Genomic DNA, 23,120 nt, shown 5'->3' with positions numbered 1-23,120 from the left:
AGGGCATCTTCCACTGGGATATCTCCCTGCTCAGGGCTCCCACACAAACACTTCATGGATGGGGAAGGGGAGCAACTGGGGTCTGTTATACAACATGGCTGGGGGCCCTAAGGCCTTTAAGTGCAGAGACCCCATCTCATCCATCTTTATGTCCCCCACCTGTGGTGCTCAGTGCTATAAGAAAGTTAAAAACACAACATTCTGATTGAGGCCGGTGCTGCAGAGTTTGGATGCTGTAGTAAAGAGGAAGAACCAAGCATAGGTTTCACTCTGGAAGCAAAGGGACCCTAGGAAGACTTTGGGATATGGGAAAAATAAGCCCCTGACAGTTGTAGGCAGGATACACAGAGGGGGTAAACACAAGATGGAAACTGAAGGGTAACTGACTTACTGGAACAACTCAGTGAGAGGCCATGAGCACCCAACACAGTGGGGTCTGTAGCACCGTGGGACAGACATAAATAGAAGACCCCTGAGGTATTGAAGGTGGGGGCCTAGGACAGTGGGGCAGAGACAGAGAGATAAATCAGTTATGGGCAAAGGAAATGAGTTAGTTCTGGACGTACTAAATTTTAGGTATCTGAGACCTCCAGGAAGCTGTAGAAAATACCATTCTAGAGCTAGGAAGAGAGGTGGGGCGAGGGGTGTAGGCTGGGGAGTGATTAGCTAAAGCTGGGTGCTGTTGGGGAAGAGAGGAGATGAGCCCCCAGAACAGAAGCCTTCTGTGACCAGAAGCTGCAGGCTCGGGGATTCAAGCCTGAAGCCGTCTGTCACCACAGCTTTCCTTCCTCCTGGCCCTGAAATCAAGTGCTCCTGATTTGTGGCACTCATCCTCTTATCTCTGTAGAATATGCCAGGCTAGCTCTGGATCCCCAGCCCATGCTCTTTGGGGTAGACTGAACCATGAAGAAGAAGAAACCAAGGACCTGCAGGACCGGGAGCTCCCAAAGCCAGAAGGTACATAGGTGTGGGTTACCTGGCAAGTTAAGAGCAGAAGAGAAGAGAATTCAGGTCCCCAGGCTAGGACCCCTTCAAACCCCTAGGCTGGGAGTTGGATCCAGAGCCTGATCTGACAGTGTGCAGTTAGACCTGGGATTTAGGGTTTGATACTGGCATAAAATCTTTCTTCTTTTCTCCCTAAACTGCTTGGGTGGGTGGATATTATGTGTCCCAAACTGTAACTGAAATTGCTTTATAGGGAAAAGCTAATTCTGGATAAACCATCTAAACTTGTGGAGAAAGAAGGGAGGGCAGGAGGGGAGGAAGCGGAACAGAGAGTGAGGGATGCCTGGACTAAGCGGCGTGTGAACGAGGATGCCTTGGGTGAGTTCCTGGTGTTCCTGGAGGAAGTCATCTTTCTGACCCCTCAAGTCGTTATGGTTTAGAGAACTTGGGAGCCAGTATCTAGAATCCCTATCAGGTCCATGAGAAACTAGTAAAAAGGGTCTGTTCCCATGCAAAGAGGCAGGGGACTCTCAGTTAGGGGGGAAGATAAGGCCAGGCTCACACGACAAGGGTGCCTGCTGAGAAGGACAGGATGAAGTACCTGAGTGTGATGGTTGAAGTGACTTGGCCACAGCCTCTTAGTGGCTTGAGCTGGATGAGAAGGCAGAACTTCGTTTACAGTTAGTGCTGCCTTCCCTTACATCATGTGCCATCAAGATCTCAACAGCCTGTCACCCAAACAGCCTTGAAATAAGAGTTCAGCATGTTGTGATGAGACTAGCAGAGAAAGCTCCAAGCAGGACCCAGGGGGCCTGACTCCTTGGATCTGTCGCTCCTGAGCTGTGTGACTGGGGATGAATCCTCTTCCCTCTCTAGGTTTCAGTTTCCAGCCTAGGAACCTCTCAGGAATATGTGTCACATTCTCATCTTGCATACCAATTGGGGTAAGCAGTCAATTACCAAATATTTCCTAAACAGGTGGTTCCTAGATTGCAGTATATATGAGAATCACCTAGGAAGAGTATTAGGCAATCAGACTCCAGGGTCCCATCTCCAAAGATTCAGGAGGCAGTAGCTCTGGAGTAGGGCCGCTGAAACTCCATTCTCAAAGAGTAATTCTGGTGCAGGCGGCTGAGGCCACCATGCTGCAACACTGAAGGTTTCAGATGCTACACAGAAACCAGAGCAGTGCTGAGTGAGGAAAAGCATCTATCCTGAAAGGGTTTCCAGTTTAGATGGGGGAGACAGGACCCAATCCCAAGAACAGAATATCCTCAGTGACAGATGAGAGAGAGGTACAAGGTCAAAGAAACAGAGGTCATGTCCTTCCCCAAGCAGAGATGAGCAGAGCTTCCCAGGTACCTGGCGCAGAGAAGGTGGCAGGGGGCATGCGTGGTAGAGACAGTTAAACGCTCACCACAACCTGCTTCCTTTTCTGCCAGGGCTCACAGCTGCACTTCACTTCCCAACCTCCCCTGTGGTTAGGTGTGGCCACATGACGGAGTTCCAGCCAATGGCCTGTGGGTGCAAGAAACACGCACAATTTCTGGGCCTGGCCCACAAGCCTCCCATGTGTTATCCTGATCCCCACCTGCCAGTCTAACTCTAAGTAAAGGAGGAAATAAACCTCTGATTACATTCAATGACTGCAAAGCAGGGTTGTTTGTTTCAAGTTAGTCTATCCTGACTGTACAGGATGCAAGAGAGAAGATGCAGCAGATCAACCGAAGCAGCATTTAGTCGGTACCAGCTTTTGTAACCAAGTACTTGGTGTCGGATCTGAAGGAGATGCGAGTTCTGATCTTACAGGGCTGATGATACTGGGAAGGGCCAGAGGAGGCAGCGGGCAGTGAGTCCCACTGGTGTGGAGTTTGGACGGTATCTCTAAATGAGTCTATCCAGAGGCTGTGCCAGTCTGAAATCTCTTTTGGAACTAGGCTTGAGCCATGTAAGGCTTTGAGATACCACACAAAAAACAGTCAAATGGACCAATGGTTTCAAAGATTCTTGTTTTATTTTTATTGCTCAAATTTGGAGCTAACTTATTTTTAGTATTCTTTTCTTTTTTCTAATGCCAAGGTGGTGAGGGCCAGGTGCCATGCCTTAGGCCTGGGTGTGCCTGCTGCTAGCAGAGAGATGGGGACCTCTCCAACTTGTCCCAGAGTTGTGGGGTTGGCTGGGGTCCCTAGAGTACCACAGGGACCCTGTCCAAGGAGGAGCTGACTGGCCAGGCAGGAGATGGAAGGGAACAGGGAGTAGAGTAGGATCTGACCTCTAGGACCCTCTTCCTCTTGCATCTTCCTTGAAGAAAAAGAATTTAATGGTGTCACTGTAGACCCGAGAAGGCGTAGGTGGATGGAGACACCCAAGAAGGCGTAGGTGGATGGGAGTGTGCTCTATATGCACTTAAGTATAACATTTAACTATAGGCCGGGCGTAGTGGCTTACGCTTGTAATCCCAGCACTTTAGAAGGCCAAGGCAGGGGGATCACCTGAGGTCAGGAGTTCAAGAACAGCCTGGCTAACATGGTGAAACCCCATCTCTACTAAAAAAAAATACAAAAATTAGCTGGGTGTGGTGGTGGGCGCCTGTAATCTCAGCTGGCTAAGGTAAGAGAATTGCTTGAATCCAGGAGGCAGAGATTGCGGTGAGCCAAGATTATTGCACCATTGTACTCCAGCCTGGGTGACAAGAGCAACACTCTGCCTCAGTAAAAAAAAAAAAAAAAAAAAAAAAAAAAAAAAAAAAAAAAGAAAAAGAAAAAGAAAAAGAAAAATATTTAACTATAAATATAGTCAACTTTTTGTTCTTCATATCCACAGAGAAAAACACACATGAAGAGGAGTCTCCAGTGGGAAGATAGATGTTTATCCATTACCATATTTCAATTGTAGGATAAACACCAAGAAGAACTTTTAAATCATAAAGTTATAAGATTACAGAGCCCGCTGCTAGTGTCAAGGGTAGGGTCGATGTCCCCTTAGCTAGTGTGCCTTAAAGAATGGAGGGATGAGAAGAACCTTTCAAGACCTGACCCAGCCTGAAGTTGTTTGAGTGTTCCATTTTGTAGAAGGTACTGAGAGGGCAAGGCCTACAGCCTATCTGGGGTCACCTACTGAGTAGGAAATGACCAAGAAGAAGAGCACTTGACAAGAAGTCCTGGAGGGGTTAGTCCTGGCTCTACCCAAACAGATGTGTGGCCTGGTGACGTCCTTCCACCTCTCTGGGCCTCAGTTTCTCCCTCTGTAAAGCGAGGTGCTCTGACATTCTGCAAGCAGCAAGCTGTATGTGTCCTCAGAACACTCACCCCAAAGCTCTGTGCCGGTGCCAGAGTCCTGGAGTCCCAGAGCCTGTTTAATAACATGCAGAGAGAGCTCAGAGCGCCCATGTCCCTGCTCAGATGTCAAAACCCTAAATGGCCACCACCTGTAGGCATTTGGAAAACTGACGGGAACGGAAGCTGGTCCCACTTCCAGGATCAGATCCCTGATAGGAAAAAAATGAACAAACGGCAGGGATGGACAGAGAGCCTGGCCTGACTTCACCAGGCCTACAAATCAAACCCTGTCTTTTATAGGACCAAGGAAGAAAATTCTCTGGCTAGGAGGCAAGAGAGTAAGTTCTAACCCTGGGTCCATCAAAACCTTGTCCTGTAACCTGATAAGTCCCCTACCCATCTAGCCAACACCTTAGATTGAGGTAACTATGCCCGGCTTACTGAGACCTTCTGTGTCTGCACTGCCTGAACCCACAGGCTGGCTCTCCCCCAAGCCCCATTCATGACATGCATGACCCAGAGAAACACGATCTAATTGTGCCGGCCAAGTGGGAAAGTACTGCCTCTGTCTCCTAAAACTGTGATGTGACTCAAAACCAAGTCCCTGGCCCCTTTCAAAGGAAGTACGTGGCCCCAGGAAACTGCCATTTCCCTAAAGGAGAGACCAAGCTAGGGCCCACGGCCTGGTGCCCCCATCACCTTGCTGTCTCCTGACCTTGAGGCACCTCCTTCCTAGGAAATGAGGAGACCTTCCCCACCCCTCCAACCTCTCCCCAAAGGGCAATGGACAGGAGGCTCGGAACTCCTGGGACTAACTAGCGACAGCTCCCATGCGGTGGCATTGCACAGCAGCGAGGCTTTCCTGAAGCTCCGTTGTAGCCAGGCGCAGACTGAGCAGCCACACAGGTTGCTCTGACAAGGCTATTTATAGAAGCAAGCTCAGCCCTTCCCAAAAGAGGGCCTCAGTCTCTCAGCGAACGGGAAACACATACACTCCTTTCCTTGGAGACAGGAAAAAGAAATTCTCTGAGGAGCTCAGACCTGTTCTCTCTTTGGGGAAGAAAAAAAAAAGCACTGTAAGACGTCAGAATGGGGTCAGAATATGGCAGAGCTCTTTAAAATCCCTTCCAGGAGTGATCCGAGGGAGAAGAGAGAGTTGAAAAGTGTTACTGAAGGTAAAAAGACACCTAGAAGAAGGAAGGACTGAAACCTTCATCGGATGCTTCCCCAGCTCAGTCAGCCTCACCTGCTGCAGTCCAGCCCGCACTTGCTCACCCAGCCCTGCTCCTCCCTGGAGAGTTCTGGGCTGAAGGCCAGCCTGGTCCCCAGTCCTGAATATCCAGTCAAGATGCTTCTCGTAAGGATAAGAGGGGCTATGCCCACCACCCTGAAGCATTTATCCCCTATCGCCCTGTCTGGGCTTCAGTAAAAGGAGTTTCTTAGAAGGGATTCCTGTCTTCTGAGGACTCACAGACTCTGGCAAGATGAGGCAGGAACATACACAGAGGCCCCAAGATATGAGGTGGATTCAAGACACGAAGTACAGGCAGTGTTTCTGTGGGGACCAAACCAAAGGTGTGCTTTCTGGAGCCAGGCGAGGAAGGAGAATTGTGGGGAAGAAGGGAGAGAGATGGCTGTTTAGGCCATGGAGCAAGCTGTCCCCCGGCACCAGCCCCATCCCAGCGTATTTACTTGTAAGATATTTCTATTTCTCCCAAGAAATATCAGAAACAGCTATCTTTTCCACTGCCAAGTCAAAGAAACCCCATTTTTGCAGTGCCCCTTCCTCACCTAATTATGCAAAAATCTCACCCTCTGAAAGCAAGGGCTTGCAGCCTAGCTGCAGTGGGCGGCAAACGCAGCAGCTAGACTTTGGTTTAAAAACAGGAACCATTTCCTTCCCAGGCAGCAACAAAACACTCTAGAGACATAGTTCAAAACCTCAGCTGTCTATCAGAATTACCTGAGGAGCTTTTCAAAATCCTGATGCCCAGGCTGCACTCCAGACCAATTAAATCAGATGCTCTCGGCATGGGAACCAGGCATCACCAGTATTTTCTAAAGCTTCCTGTGAGTCCAGTGTGTAGCTAAGGTTGAGAACCACTGGTCTAAATACCTAGCTAGCTGGAGTACCTGTGGGGGAAGAAGGGGACTTATACCATGTGGCAAGAACACCACGGAAGAGTGGGACACCTCCCTTCTGCAGCCACGATGTTCTGCATGAGCCCCCCCTACAGCCAGGGAAAGGACGCCTGTCCCTTTGCCCCTTACCCTCCAGAACATCCCCTGCTCTCCAGCCTCATGAGTGGTCCCAGAAAACAGGGGCTAGTTACAGAGGCCTATTTTAGTTGATTCCTTCAAACGTAAAATCACAACCTCTCCCTTGGTTCTTGGGCCTCTTCTCACAATGGGAAGGTCCAGGGCATTTGCCTGACTTCAGAACCCAGGAAACGCAAGGGCCTACAGGTAAGATGAATTATTAACAACGGAGGCTCCAGAGTCAGGCCCGGGGAAGTTTTTGGTTCATTTGAATTGGTGTAGCACTGTTGAATTAATGATGAGCCTGCCACACACCTGTTAAATGTAACAGCTCACTTCTGTCTATAAACAGCCCCTTCTAGGTAACCTCTCTAAAGACCTGGCTTGGAGCCAACTCATTTAAGTGGCAAAACAAATAAACAAACTCAGCTTTGCCTCCACTCCCACCACTGACAGGCACAAGGCCTGCAGCCAACTGGGAGAGTGGCCGGGCACCCAGGCTTGCTGGGTGTCTAGAGGCGGACACCTTTAGGAAACATATGCCACATGCCATCAGGAAACACACACAAGCCCCTTTAGGTTACCCAAACCGACCCAGGAAGTTAAAGTGTTAGCATGACAGCAGCCTAGGCCAGAAGTTTTAGTTTGCTTCTGTAACCACCCCGGACTTCTGCAAAGTTGCTGGATTACGACTTAAGGTGGTTTTTGGCCACTTCAAATACGGAAGTCTCTACCCATGAATGTGTGTTTGTGAATGTTTACCAACCGATGAATTTTTAGCCTACTGAGAGACTCGGTTCCATTCAGTTTCCATCTGGGACTTCTAAGCTAGGATTTGGGGAGGGGGTTGCGGGGTGAGACCCCGCACTCAGGCACAGGTGAACCCGCAGCCAACCTACCAGCTAGGCGCAGTCCCACATTCTAGAGAGCCATTTTGAAGAGATCTGGGGACGGAACTGCTGCGAGGAGGTCTGACCAGTTGAACAGTGCAGGTCCCTGAAGGCTCCAGGAAAGTGCCTGGCCACTTTCCTGACATGTGGCTTTGTCCCTTTGCTGGGAGCAAGGTTTCCCTTCTAGACCACAGAGGTTATTCCCCCCCCACGAAAGGCTCCTGCATTCCATTATCATGTTTACCTTTGAAAGATGTTTGCTCTGTGCATTTCTGAAAAAGGTGGTCTTAGCAGTGAAGAAGCAGTCTTCCAGTTCCTCGTCCAGGCTGCAGTACCCACTGCTCATGCTGCTGTCCACGGTCATCTAGCCCAGAGCTCCCGGCTGACGCCGCCAGCGCATCAGAGGGGGCCGGGCTCGCGATGCGGCGGAGGGAGGTGGGCTCCCCTCGCCGGGCTCTGCCCCAAGCCCTAAGCCCTGAGCCCCAAGCCTCGAGCCCTGAGCCCCCAGCCAGGAGCTGGTCGGGTACCTGGCCAGGCAGAGCCGGCGGTCCACCTGCGTTTCCTTCACCCGGTGCAGGCGAGCAGCCAGGTAACCTGCTCCTGTCCCCGCGCCGCCTGCGCCTGCAGAGCCCCGGACGCCTGGCTCGTGCCTCACTCCCTGACTCGCCCGGGCTCTGCGGTTTCGCGTCCCCGGCGCCGGCGCCCTCCTTCCGCCGTGCAGAGCGCCATCTCCGCACCTCCCCCGCCTCCTGTGCCTTTCCTGCCCCTCGCGCACAGCAGTTCTGAAGCCACTTCCTCTGCAAGGTTCCTCAAAGCCGCCTGGGCTGTCACTGTGCACCGCCGCCCACCGCCCCACCCCGCCGCCTGGGTGCCACCCGCCCACCGTGGCAAGTGGACTCAGGGAACCGCAGGTCCCATCAGGGATGCAGGGAAGGAAGGAACCAGGATGGACCCGAGGGGGAACATTCCCTCTGTTCTTTCTTCATCATGTACTTGCTTCTGGAAGGAGCCCGTTCTCATCAGCTCCAGTGACTCAGGTTCCACGGAGTAGAACCTGTAGAAGGTGCTAGCTATAAGAGCAACACCCCCATCCCTCCTCCCTTCTCGCAGTCCACTTCCTCATCCCCACCTGCCGCCTCCCCCATTTGCTCTGGGGAGCGGGGTCAATCCGAGTGGCTAGAGAAGAAGAAAATCAATATCTGCCCTGCCTGGGGAAACAGCAATATTTTAAGTTGGAAATTCCAGGAGAAACTGCAGGGTCACCACAAGCACATGAAAATCAGATGCAGAGTTCTGGCAACCTGGAGAGCAAGCTGCCTTCCCACCCATAGAACCTGGCCCTCAGGATACGCAGGAGCCTGCAAGACACTGCCCGGGTTATCTGTGCACCTTCCTGATAGTCTGGTCTTGGCCAGATCTTGTCACTTCTAACACTGAGGAGGGCTCAATTATATTTCCGCATCTGACTGGACAAAGGAACACCTAGGGCTGAATCCTTCCAAGCAATTAAGACAATAATCCTATAATAGATCAACAGCAGTTACAGCTATCGTTGTGTGAACAACTCTATGTGCAGGTGATTTACGTGCACTCTGTCACTGACTCTTTCCAAAAGCCTTCAGAGACTGTACAGATGAGAAAACTGAGGCTTGGAGTCACACAGGCAGCACTTGTGTGCCGGGACTCAGCCCAGGTGTGTGCACCTTCCTACACTCCCAGTCAGTGTTATATGCAGACCCTCAGCAGCAATGAGGCTATTTGGGTGGGCACTTTGCCATCTTTTTTTTTTTTTTGAGACAGAGTCTCGCTCTGTCGCCCAGGCTGGAGTGCAGTGGCGCAATCTCAGCTCACTGCCACCTCTGCCTCCCAGGTTCAAGTGTGAGTAGCTGGGATTACAGGTGCGTGCCACTATACCCAGCTAATGTTTGTATTTTTAGTAGAGACAGAATTTCACCATGTTGGCCAGGATGGTCTCAATCTCCTGACTTTGTGATCTACCCGCCTCAGCCTCCCAAAGTGCTGGGATTACAAGTGTGAGCCACCGTGCCTGGCTGCCATCTTTAAATACAGCAGTGGCTGGAGTTCCAGTGGGGAAACAGGCTTCAGAGCCTGGCTTTGCTACCATGTTTATGGAGTCTGATGCCCCATGGACCCCAGAGCACCGTGGACAGTGGCTGAGAGGGATTATCAGGACTCTCTCCATGTCTGTGTAGCTTTTCGTACAGTTCTGAAACAATCCAGTCCTGGGGAAGCATAAGCTTGGCGGAGGACTAGACTCAGCCCCCGGACACCAAGCTGCCAACTCCATCTTAAGCTCTGGCCACCTTCAGGAAAGACCTTCTTCCACTCCTACCTAAGCCAAATCTGTCAGTGCTCAGGAAGGTTTCAAACTGCAGCCCAATTTGGCTTCATCCTCCCACACAGTCTGCTTCCCAGAAGCCTGAGAGTGCCTGGCAGGCACAAACACAAGAGAGCTGAGAGTCAGCACCCCAGCCGGCTGGCCGCCCTCAGTGCAGGAGAACTGTCAATACCAGTAGCTGTCTCATCTGGCAGGCAGAAAAGGGGAGGGAGACGGCCGGCGCCAGGGGCTGGGGTGAGCTACTGGGTGTTTGCAGGGGAAGATCTCATATTAATGGGGTTGAAAGTAGGTTCTGGCTTTGTCTGGATCTGGAGCAATCTTTTTTTTTTTTTCAAATGGGTATTTTAGAGGCTGTTTTGGGGGGTTTTCCCCAGAGAGGTGGTTTCCTGTGACCTGTGGGCCATCAATAACAGCCCACCTGCTTTGTCCAGCCAGCTAAGAAACATGCTTTTCTTCATAAAAAGAGCCTCCATGCTCAGTGGGAATCTAATACTTAGGGAAAAAAAACAGGCCCCAGATTCTCTGTGGCTGCACTGTGTCCTTGGAGTCACATGGGGAAGCTCTGCAATGCAATGGCAACAATATTCAAAATGTGCAGTCTTCAAATACAGTTAATAACCTATTCAAACACCAAGCCAAGGTACCCCGGGAGTCAGCATGAATCTCTCCTTATAAGCAACACCCCAGATGCCCGGCCTGGTTAGGAAAGTTCTCAGAGACGATGTGTTCTTTCAGGGTGCTGCTCTGCCATTCCAAACATTATGAAAATCTGACATCTGAATAGGGCTTTTCAAACCCTTTTAACATCCATTATTTCACTTGGGCTACTCTTTTACCTTAAGAGCAGGTACTACGCCCATTTTATAGATAAGGAAACTGTGGGAAGTAACTTGTTCATCACAGCTCATTACTTTAAAAGTCTCTTGATTTCTAGTTAATGTCTCTTCCCCTACTCTACCCCAGCTGTCAATGAATCTAGGTTTGGAAGAAAGGTTTCTTCATGTGTAAGAAGTCAGCAAAACAGAGACTATGTTGGCAGGGCCTTTAGAAGAAATACACAAAGATCATATATAACATACCAAAGTTGGCCAGCCTCCAGGAGGAAAAATCCAGACTGAAGCCCCAGGGTCTCAAAGGAAGGAAGACAGGACTCCCTTCAGCATCTAATGGCCCTGTCTGAACTTCTGAACCTCTTCCCTATGAATAATCAATAACAGTGATAGCTTGGCCAGGGTAAGAGGGAGGGGGCATGGAAGAGTCTGAACAAGAGGCTTTATCGCACAAAGGAGGGAACTGGCTGTTCTTGTCCCCGGACTTAGGAAGAGGAGGCTGGATCTAAAGCTGTAGCAGCCACAGCCCTAAATCCACGGCACCGTGCTGGGGTTCAGAAAGCCCCATTGAAATGATGAATGGGCCACTTTCCTAAGTCAAAGCGTCAGATGATGAAAGACATCATTTTAAGCTTTTTTCCTTTCTCAAGTACAATCCTGTCATGTGACCAGATCCTCTTGTAAGATCCACCCTGTAGTTCTGCATGTACCAGAAAAGCTGTGATACAGGACTGGAAGTCAGGAGCTTGTATTCTAGTCCCAGCTCTGACTCCAGCTTGACATATACATATATCAAGCAACCTTGGACATCAGGTTTCCTCATCGGTCCAATTGAAGGGTAGCAGGGGTGGAGATCAGATTTAGGGCCTTATGACCTTATGATCAGATTTACTGGCATATAGAGAGGTTGAAAACCAGGGTAGGTGCCACCCTACCCCGGAGACATGTTTTGAAATCACTGTTAGCTAGTATGTGCAGGCACTGTGCTAATCATTTGTTCATAATTTAATTTAAACCCTGCAACAAACCTATGAGGAAGCTACAGTTACTATCTATATTTTACAGAAAGAAAAGAGAGGTTAAGGCCAGTAACTTGCACGTATCCACACTGTTAGTTAATGATGGAGCCAAATATCAATCCAGCTGCGTCTGACCCCAGAACTCAAGTCCTCGAACTCTGTACTCTGCAGCCTCATGGTTTACCTCTGTGATTACTCTCATTATAAGCGTATGTCTGAAATTATAGTCCATTACAAACAAGTTATGAACCACTTTCTCCATCGCCTATGCCCTATCTTCCTTTCAGCATCCTGGGGTTTCTCTTCTCCTGCTGTGTAGCACTGCTCTCCCTTGGGGGTAAGTCTCACTAAGCCAATGGTATCAACCACACCTAACAAACTCAGGGCTTATAATTCTTTCTCTCCCTGGTATCTCCAGGTGGGTACCTGTAACAGCTCACTGAGTACCCAGTCCTTCCCATTGAAGTTTCACTCTCAACAGGCTCAAAATTGAGTCTGTTATTCCATGCCTTATCCTCTAGCTGCTCCTCCTCTTCCTCCTTTAGTATTTCCTATCTTGATGAATGTCATTAACCGAGATTAGTGCAAAGCCTTCCAAGAGTTTCCCTTGTTCCCACCTCTGCCTCCTCCAAACCTCTCACCTCCTGTTGCCACAGTTATCCTGAGATGAAGATCTATCTGACTGTGGTACCAAAACAGCTTCTATTCAGATTTAAATGGAGAATTATTGAAAAATTACTCTGTATCAAGTTCTACTTGCTTATTCTTCCATTCATTCATTTAACAAATATTTACTGAGCCCTTTCTTCAGGCAAGCACTAGTCTGGGTGTTTGAGTTTGGGCATGAATAAGGCACTGGCTTCTAATAATGTCCAGTCTAGTGAGAACAACATTGAATAAGACGGTCTACTAAAGTAACTGAATGCAAGTTACACATTTCATTATCTCACTTAATCCTCAGAACCCTGCAAGAAGGTATTTTGCATGTGAATAAACTGAGATTCAGAGTCAACTTGCCCAAGCAAGTAAACGGTAGAATCAGATTCAAATCCAGAGCCCCCAGAACTTTCCATTACAATTGTTGTCTTTTCTCCATCGACTCCCAGAGCCTACTCCAAACTCTTGAGCAGGTCCTTCAGGACCCTTCGCGGTGCACACCCAGCCAACAGTTTACACCTATCTCCAGGTGCAATCAAGCAACCCTCGTTACAGCTGCACAAAATTCGATTCACATTGCCAGAAGCCACCCTGCCCTCTTGCGGCCTAGCTCTTGCTCTTCCCTCCTCTGAAGTCAAAATCCTCCTCCTCCTCTGTCCTCCCCACTGCCTGACACATATTCCCTATAACAACCATACCTCCCACACCTTCCATGTGACCCTGAGAAGCATCCTTCGCCAGATGTCCTATCTGGGTTAAATCTTAAGATGCTGCCAGTCATCCCTAGGGTAGCATTTTTCAGCATTCAATGGCTGTGTACAGCAGAGAGCTGAGTGTCTCCCCAGATGACTTCCTGTTGTAAGAGGTGAGTGGCGGCACGCCATTTAGGTTAGGCTCACCCTAGAGTCACTTTCTCAGCTGTGCTAACCCACACCACACTTCTGATTGGCTGTCAGGCTAACAGCTTCAATAGGCCTTGACACTGAAACCACTGAAGATAGTTGAGTTACCCGCGTTGTCCACACCCTCAAGAACTCATGTCAGGGTCTGAGTCAGGCCCAGGGGCTCTGTCTTCTAATTTTCCTCCCTAGTGAGAATAGAGAGTGACAAACGATGTTTCTGATCAACAGCTGTCTCCCTCATGTGCCCCTCTCCAGGCAGGGCCAATCCTCCAACATCCCGGGCACTGTGGTCACCAGTGTGAGATGTGAACAACCCTTGCACTGCTACATCTAGCAAGGAGGGTGTTGCTGCCTCTCGCCTCAGAGCCTCAGAGCTGGCCTAGCCGAGCCGGGGGGTCATCTCAGGCTGGAGAAGCCCAGAGAAATGTCTTGGGGTATAAGGATTTCTAGAGAAATATGCACCAGACCTCTCTCCCCTCCTTGTGGCCAGGACTTCAGGTGCCTCCTTTTTGGGAAGCATGTCCACTCTGCCTAATCAGAAATACATTTGCACGGGCTGGCCCACCTGGGGCTGGTCAGCTAGGCCTTGGGGAGGCTCCTGTGAGGGCACTGTTCAGTGTAGATGAACCACTGACAGCTTTGGCCAGCACTCTGGCTTCTAGAGTGTGGCGGGAATCTGTGAAGCAGCCATGGAGAAAGCTGTCCCAGATGGGATGGCCTAGTCAGGGAAAAGATGAAGGATGTCCTAGTCAGGGGAAGGTGGAGGGAGCAGGGGACTGGCTCCTTCTCTTGGCTGGCATGCATCTGGTACCTCTAGAATCCCCTGGGAGCAGTCATTAATTCTTTATCAAGGGAAGGAGTCACAATAGAAATCAGTGCCAAATTTGGGGTTTGGAAGCTAGGGAAATACTGACCAAGCGGCTGGGTGGGGTCTAGTGTATTCCGCTCCCCACCCTCACGTCTACCAGGAAAGATTAGATGTGGGACCCTAGTTTCTGACTTTTCTGACATCCCTGCCATGTCAACTAAAGGTGGTGAGTCTCCTCTCATTTCTGGTGGCCAGAGAATAACAAAAGATGCTGTCAGTAACAATTGATTGCTATATCATAAAGCTATTCAGCTATCAAAAGCCAGACTTTAGAACTCGGAGCACTAAACTTGCCGCAGGGTGGCAGAAAGGGGCTGTCAGCAGTGTCAGGACTGGGTACCAGGGCAGGCATAGTGGATTTGTGATGTGTGCTCAGGGACAACACAAATCCCATTTTGGAGTGTTAACATATTTTAAGACGATGAGAGCAGGCGTGGTCCACATCGGTAGGATAATGCGTCTACAGAGGGCAGGCAGCCTCCTAGGCTGAAGGTTCTCAGACACCGTGGGGGCAGGGGGTACTCTGCTATGTGTGGTAGGTGCTGGGGACACACTGGGAAACAAGACAAACAAGGTCCATGCTCCGTGGAGTTTATAAGTACTTTTATACAGTGGCCACAACGCCCACACTGGTGTCCCCATGTAATAGCTATGAGAGGTTATGTACTCTCCTAGGGTCATAGTAAGTGGGAGAACCAGCATTCTGAATGCAAAAACCCTGCAAAACTCCAAGTTCAAAGTCAAATGAAATGAAGGACTTCTTGAGCACCTACTATGTGCGAGGCCCAGTGCATTATGAGGAAGACTAACTGGCAGAAGACAGGATCCCTGCCCTCAAGGCATTTACCTAATGCATCAGGCAGGGTATTAAATGAACTCATGTGAATTAGTATTAGAACAGAGCCTGGGGGAGTCCTGCTCCTGGCAGAGATGAGGTAATAGGATTCGGATATATCCTCCTGATTAAAACATCCCCCAAAATTTGATACAACTTATGAAATTGTGGTTCTTAAAATACTAGCTATCAGGCAGTGAGGCATAGCAATCCCTGAGGCAGGAAACAAATGAGTTGATCCCTAGCTTTAGTTCCAGTTTATTTCCAGGTGTGATGTAGAGCGGGTACTAAGTTGGAGCCTGGAAAACTCCCTGAAGCTGAGGAGATGCTGCTCAGAGTCTAGGGAGACAAAGGCAGCCCGAGTTCACAGGACAGAGTTACTGAACGGAGACAGCTGCAGAGAGACAGAACCGCAGAAGGCCCCCTGAAGTATTCACCTGGGTACCGATCAGTGTGTGCACGGAAGAAAGACTCAGGCTAGAGAAAGACTGCCCAAAAGGATTACAGGTAACAGTGTCTGCCCTCATACAGGGCAGGAAGAGTGCCTGTTCCTATGAGCCATACCAGAATACCTCATGATTTATCAGGCACTGGGTAGAGTGCAATGGCGCAATCCCGGCTCACTGCAACCTCTGCCTCCTGGGTTCAAGCGATTGATTCTTACCTTAGTGGTGGGAAATAATCAGCCTTGGACTGAGCACTGTTCCAATCCTGACCAATCTTAAAGAGAATCTTAAAAAGGATCGAACCACTTCTAAGTAATTGAACTAAGTCCTAGAACAAAACTTAGGAATAGTTCCACAGGGCTGGGTACAGTGGCTCATGCTTGTAATCCAAGGACTTTGGGAGCCTAAGATAGTAGGATCACTTGAGGCCAGGAGTTCGAGACCAGCCTGGGCAACTTAGCAAGAGACCCTGTCTTTACTACTGACCATAGCTGACACAGATACTAGCACTGGGCAAAGACACTAACAGCTGTAAGTATATGCTATTTATTCAAAAAGTTAAGTAGAGTCATGGAAAATAAAAAAAAACATCCACATCAAACTACTAGAAATGAAATGTATAATGCCTTTGATGGGTAATATACTAGATGGAGATTAATGGCAGATTAGACTTTGCAGAAGAAAAGATTAGTGAACTTGAAGACACAGCAATAGCAACGATCCTAAATGAAGCACAGGCCAGGCGCAGTGGCTCACACCTGTAATCCCAGCACTTTGAAAGGCCGAGGTGGGTGGATCACCTGAGGTCAGGAGTTCACCACCAGCCTGGCCAACATGGTGAAACCCTGGCTCTACTGAAAATACAAAAATTAGCTGGGCCTGGTGGCGGGTGCCTGTAATCCCAGCTACTTGGGAGGCTGATGCAGGAGAATTGCTTGAACCCAGGAGACAGAGGTTGCGGTGAGCCGAGATTGTGCCATTGCACTCCAGCCTGGGTGACAGAGCATGACTCCATCTCAGAACAAAACAAAACAAAATGAAGCACAGAAAGCCAAGAGAATTTTTTAAACGAACAGAGAAGTACTCTGTGGAACAAATTCAAGCAGTCTAATATACATGTAAGTGGTGTCCTCAGAGTGGGGAAGGATAAAAATATTTGAAAATAATAATACCCCCAATGTTTCCAATTTTGATGAAAACCATAAATCCACAGATCCAACAAACTCGATAAACACCCAATACAAGAAACATAAAGAAAACTACAAAAGGCATATCGTAATCAATTGTTCAAAACCAGTGTGATATGTTTGGATATCTGTCCCCTCCAAATCTCATGTCAGAGGTGGGGCCTGGTGGGAGGTGTCTAGGTCAAGGGGTCAGATCCATTATGAATGTCTTGATGCCCTCCCCATGGTAATGAGGGAATCTTGCATTGTTCCTTCACGTCAGAGCTGCTTGTTCAAAGGAGCTTGGCACCTCCTCCTCCTTGACTCTCTGGCTCCCTCTCTCACCATGTGACATGCCACTGAAAGTTGAAAATATGTTAAGTCGAAAATGCATTTAATACACCTCGCCTACCAAACATCATGGCTTCCTCTAGCCTGTCTTAAATGTGCTCAGAACACTTCCATTTGCCTGTAACTGGGCAAAATCATCTAACACAAAACCTATTTTATTACAAAGTGTTGAATATCTTATGTAATTTATTGGATGCTGAACTAAATGATGGTTTCTATCAAATGCATATCTCTCTGGCACCATCTTAAAGTTGAAAAATCATAAGTAGGACCACTGTAAGGAGGGAGCCATCTGTACATCTTCGGCTTATCACAGTCTGCCTATCAAGTGATACTATACCATTTGAGTGACAGATCATCAGCCGTTAGATTCTCATAAGGAGCTCGCAACCTAGATCCCTTGCATGCGCGGTTCATAATAGGATTCAGGCTCCTCTGAGAGTCTAATGCTGCCGTTGATCTGACAGGAGGCAGAGCTCAGGCGGTAATGCGAGCCATGGGGAGTGGCTGGAAATACAGACAAAGCTTGGCTTGCTCTCCAGCTGCTCACCTCCTGCTGTCTGACATGGTTCCTAAAAGGCCATGTGTGTGGCCCTGGGGGCTGGGACCCCGACTTGTAGTATATATAAAAACAAAATACAGGACAAGAATGATACAAAGGTCCATAGAGGAGAAATGGAAGGATACTATTATGAGGTTTCTCTTTTTTAAAATTATTTTTTATATAAAATAGAGACAGCGTCTTACTATGCTCCCCAGGCTAGTCTTGAACTTCTGGGCTCAAGTGATCCTCCTACCTTAGCCTTCCAAAGTGCTGGGATTGCAAGTGTGAGTCACTATGCCTGGCCAGGTTTTTATACATACATGAAGAGGTATAGTAGTCTACCTTGACAGGCAGACTGTGATAAGCTAAAGATGTACAGATGGTTCCCTCCTTACAGGGGTCCTACTTATGATTTTCAACTTTAAGATGGTGCTAGAGAGATATATATTTGATAGAAACAATAATTTAGTGCAACATCCAATAAATTACGTGAGATATCCTACACTTTGTAATAAAATACATTTTGTGTTAGATGATTTTGCCCAATTGTAGGCAAATGTAAGTGTTCTGAGCACATTTACGATAGGCTAGAGTAAGCCATGATGTTTGGTAGGCGAGGTGTATTAAATGCATTTTCGGCTTAACATATTTTTAACTTTCAGTGGGTTTGTTGGGATGTACTCCCACAAATTAAGGAGCATTCACATACTGTAAACACTAAGACAATCACTAAAATAACAAAACAAAGGGTTAAAGCTTGTAGGCAACAAATGGGATAAAATGCAATCAAAGTTATTCGATTAATCCAAAAGAAGTCAAGAAACAGAAAAAGGAATCAAGAACAGATAGAATACTCATAGAAAACAAATAGCAGGCTGGGTGCAGTAGCTCATGCCCATAATCCCAGCACTTTGGGAGGCTGAGGCAGGAGGATCACTTGAGCCCCTGATCACTTGAGACCAGCCTGGGCAACCTGGCAAAACCCCATCTTTACAAAAAATACAAAAAAGTTATCCAAGCATGATGGCAAATGCATAGTCCCAGTTCCTCAGGAGGCTGAGGTGGAGGATCACCTGAGCCCGGGAAGTTGAGGCTGCAGTGAGCCATGATTGCGTCACTGCATTCCAACCTGGGCGGCTGAATGAGATCCTGTCTCAGTAAAAAGAAAAGAAAGGAAAAAAAGTAGTAAGAAGATAGACTTAAAATCTAGCTATATCAATAATCACACTAAATGCAAATGATCTAAATACTCGAAGGGTAAAGATGAGGAGGTTGGTTTAAAGAAGAACAAGGTCCAACTATTTGCTGCCTATAAGAAATGTTCTTTAAATATAAAGACACACACAGCCTAAAAATGAAAGGGTGGATTAGGGAATGCCATGCTAATGGTAATTAAAAGAAAGGTGCAGTGACTATGTTAATATCAGACAAAGTAGGTTTCATAGTAAAGAATGTTAACAGGGATGAAGAAGGTCATTTCATAATGATAAACAGGCCAATTAACTAAGAAGACATAATAACCCTAAAAGTACCCGTATGTGGTGGCTCATGCCTGTGATTCCAGCACTTTGGGAGGCCAAGGTGGGAGGACCGCTTGAGGCCAGGGGTTCAAAATCAGCCTGGGCAACAGAGCAAGATCCCATCTCTACAAAAAATTCAAAAATTATCCAGGCATGGTGGCACACACCTGCAGTACCAACTACCTGGAAGGCTGAGACTAGAGGATCATTTGGACCCAGGAGTTCAAGGTTACAATGAGCACCACTACACACCAGCCTGGGAGAAAGAGTGAGACACTGCCTGTTAAAAAAAGCAAAAATACAAAAAGTATATGCACCTAATAACGGAGCTTCAAAATACACGCATATTAACTGTAAAGAGAAATAGACAAATCCACAATTACGGTTGAAGGTATACCTCAACAAATGTCAGCTACTGTTGTTACCAGTCACAGTTCAATTAACATGTGTTGAAGCTTTCAGAAGAGACCCAAGACCCTGCACCTCCTGAGAGCTGTGCAGGTAGGTCTCTCACACCTGTTAGGAAGCCCGGGGCCTCGGGCAAGGATTCATTCCCCCACACCCAGCTCCTGCTCCTTTACGCCCGTGTCTTTTTGCTCTCCAGCTCCCCCATGTGGTCATCCTGGGTTCAACATGTGGCTGTTGGGCTGAGGGACAAGGGAGGACTGGCCACTGGAGCTTCCTTTTCTCAAGGGTCTGGAAAGGTAGAGACTAGGTTAATGGAGACAGTGGCATGTCTGCAAAAGGAAGCAAAAGGCTGGGAGCCAGGAAACACAGAACTCCAAGCCAGCTGAGTCACCACTCTGCTGCAGGGGCTGAAGGGTGATTGCAGCAGGGCCCCGCTACGGCTTGACGGTGGCCAGGTATGTATTTGTGGGTGTTTGGGGTTGCGGATGTAGGCAGAAAAGGCAGCAGGGACCTCCAGGCTGAAATGCTGGCTGCCTGGGCCAATCTATCCTGGAGACCTGGAAGCCATCTGTCCCTTTGGTGAGTGGGGACAGGGCATCATCCACAGGGTGGAACAGTGACTTGGGGCCTCAATGATAATCATAAGCCTTATAGCAAAAAATGTCCACCCAAACCACAAAGTCAGAGAGTTGTGGTTTTATATCCAGGACAGTAGCCCCACTTTCTGGTGTTTTGGAGAGTTCTCAGAGCCAGACCATAAGGGTTGTGTGTACTAATCTAGATTTAGACTCATTTTGAAGGCAATGGGAGGCCATTGAGGGTGTTCATCACAGGACTAACAAAGTTAAAAAATCCAGTAAGCCCCTTAGAGGTACCAGAGATGGCCCATGACCGTCACCTAGAATATTCCTTCTTCGGTCCACTCATGCTCTCACAGACTTCTCACTGGAACCTCACAGGGTCCCATTTCTCAGAGGAGAAACCTGAGGCTCGGAGAAACTAAGAGACTTGTCCTGTCTCATATATCAAGTATTTCACCTACACAATCTGGATTAGAACGTAGCTCTTCAGTTACCCAGGCCAGGGTTCTGTGTTTTAAGAAAACAGCTACTGCCTTTTAAAACTATGACACTAGGAACATAGGAAAAGCATTTGACTATTCAGACAACACGGAAACAGCAAGTAAGACCCCATCTCTAAACAAAATTCAAAAATTATCCAGGCATGGTGGCACACACCTGTAGGACCAGCTACTTGGGAGGCTGAGGCGAAAGGTGAGAGTCTCACTCTACCACTTTCAATGTCCACCCCCTCCCAGGGTGAAATCTCTTTCAGTAGTTAGCAGAGCACTGCCAGGTCCTCGTTCTGCATTCACACACACACACACACACACACACACACACACACACGCAAAATACAAATAGCCTGGTCCTATATATACTGTGAAAGGACCTGCTTTCTTTCTTTCTTTTTCTTTTCTTTTTTTTTTTTTGATAGAGTCTCACTCTGTTGCCCAGGTTGGAGCACAATGTCGTAATCTAGGCTAATCATAACTTCCGCCTCCTAGGTTCAAGCAATTCTCCTGCCTCAGCTTCCCAAGTGGCTGGGGTTACAGGCGTGCACCACTATGCCTAGCTAATTTTTGTATTTTTTGGGGGGGATATGGGGTTTCACCATGCTGGTCAGGCTGGTCTCAAACTCCCGACCTCAGGCGATCCACCCGCCTTAGCCTCCCAAAGTGCTGGGATTATCAGTGTGAGCCACTGAGCCTGGTCAGGGACCTGCTTTCACTCTGCACAATTCTGTATTGGTACATACAGATCCATGCCTCCTCTGAAAGGGCACCTTGGTATTTGTAAGAACAGCGGATGTTTCCATCTCAGCATCCCAGGAGCTCTCTCCACTGCTCACACTGCCCCTTAGACACCCCCTGGACCCAGTGTCCTGGCAGTCCAGGTATCAGGTGGCCAAAGAGAGTGGCCTCTATAGGGCAGCATCTCCCACAAATGACACCTGAAAGGACTTTAGAACAGTGTCTGGATTTTTTTTTAGACGAGATCTCACTCTGCCACCCAGATTGGAGTACAGTAACGTGATCATAGCTCACTGCAGCCTCCCTCTCCTTGGTTCAAGCTGTCCTCCCACCTCAGCCTCCCAAGTAGCTGACACTACAGGTGCACACTGCCACACCTGGCCAATGTTTTTAATTTTTAGTAGAGACAAGGTCTTGCTATGTTGCCCAGGCTGCTCTCAAACTCCTGGGCTCAGGCAACCCTCCTGCCCTGGCCTGACAAAGTGCTGGCATAAAAGGTTTGAACCACTGTGCCTCACTAGTGCCTGGCTTCATAAGTATTTGTGGAGTCAATTTGAGGAGTCCTTGGACACATATTAAAATAAATTACCAGTATTCATTTAATATGTGCAGAGAAAAAATTCCTAAGTACATCAAAACAGTGATTCAAGGACATTTTAAAATTTTCTTTAACATAAGTTTATTTAAATTTAAGAAAGTCAGTCTATTTAAAGAGAAATGTCAAGTAAATAGTAGACAGGTGGACTAGTAGCCAGAGTCCTGAGTGTGGAAGGTCTGGGAACAGCCGTGGGAGGGGCTGGTCTTTGGGGCTGAGGGCCTGGGAGCCCGGTTTCTGAGGTTGCTACCCAGGGACTGCCATAGTCCATTCTGTGTTGTTATGTAGGAATACCCGAGGCTGGATAATTTATAAAGAAAGAGGGTTTATTTGGCTAGGGGTTCTTCAGGGTGTACAAGCATTGCACCAGGATCTGCTCGGCTTCTGGGGAGGCCTCAAGAAGATTTTACTCATGGTAGAAAGGGAAGGGGGAGCAGGTATGTCACATTTGAGAGAGGGAGCAAGAGAGAGATACCAGGGTTGTCTTAAACAACCAGCTCTTGTGTGAGCTAATAGAGCGAGAGCTCATTCATTATTGCAAGGACAGCACCAAGCTATTCATGAGGGATCCACCCCCATGACCCAAACACTTCCCACCAGTCCCACCTCCAACCCTGGAGGTGACATTTCAACATGAGATTTGGAGGGGACACACATCCAAACCATATGAGGGACGCTGGAGGGTCAGGAGGAAGGGGAAGGACTCTGGGCCTGCTGGCGTAAGATTTGAGCACTCGCTGCAAGGGATTGGAGTGGGAGCGGGGGTGCTTCTGTTTCTCTCTTGCAGGCTATGCATTCCATCCAAGAAATGTGGCACCCAAGGCCAGAGGGACAGAGCTGCCAGGACTGCCCTGGGCTTCAGTGAGTCGATAATGAGAATCCACGGTGGTGGGCAAGGACAAAGACTTCTCTAGGGTCCACCTTCTCCACAGGCAGCAAAAGGACTGAACCAAGCCATCAGAGGTCTCACTTCATCGTGAGAGCACCAGGAGCCACTCAGGGCTTTTTTCATCCCAGGGGTGGTGACGTGATAGGAGCACCTCTAAGACCAGCGGAAGTACAAATTCTTTGGGGTGTAATCCTAAGGAAAAGAACTGCAGCTGTTCGGGTAACCGAATGTGGTCTTTAGCCAATAACTATGATGTTCCCTCGCAAATGAGGCTTAAACTGGAAAAGGGATCTAGGGCAGACTCGAGGGGGGTTTGCTTGGTCACATGTAGTGTGCAAGGAAAAGTCAGACAGCAGAGACCTCAGAGATCTTTCAAGAGAGACTCCAAAACCACCGATTCTGTGGTTGACAAGAGGACAGGCAGCTCCCAGCAGCCTTCCTCAGTTTCTGATGCCTGTTTCCGATGGCCTTGTGAGTTTGCCACTGGGGATTCTGAGCTCATCCCTGTCCCCTTCCACACCTGCCCCCCTTTCCTTCCCAGCTGCC

The 23,120-nt window shown here is 48.4% G+C and overlaps 1 protein-coding gene across 2 annotated transcripts in view; it reads right to left on the bottom strand.

Annotated features, from left to right (window-relative positions):
• RASSF5 (Ras association domain family member 5) overlaps positions 1–23,120 on the bottom strand; it is an 81,225-nt gene that overhangs the window by 24,034 nt on the left and 34,071 nt on the right. The window contains exon 1 of one of the 2 annotated variants that reach the window (XM_010341017.3): positions 7,617–8,233. The exons of the other annotated variant lie outside the window; for it this stretch is intronic. Within the exon in view, the coding sequence (XP_010339319.1) occupies positions 7,617–7,736 (120 nt within the window). The 5' untranslated portion in view covers positions 7,737–8,233. Of the gene's footprint in view, positions 1–7,616; positions 8,234–23,120 lie in introns of those variants that run through there. 2 annotated transcript variants of the gene reach the window in all.

This window comes from Saimiri boliviensis, chromosome 14 (assembly GCF_048565385.1).
Source record: "Saimiri boliviensis isolate mSaiBol1 chromosome 14, mSaiBol1.pri, whole genome shotgun sequence".
NCBI classification, from domain to species: domain Eukaryota; kingdom Metazoa; phylum Chordata; class Mammalia; order Primates; family Cebidae; genus Saimiri; species Saimiri boliviensis.
Note: the sequence above shows the minus strand (reverse complement) of the source record. Positions and strands in the feature narration are given on the sequence as shown.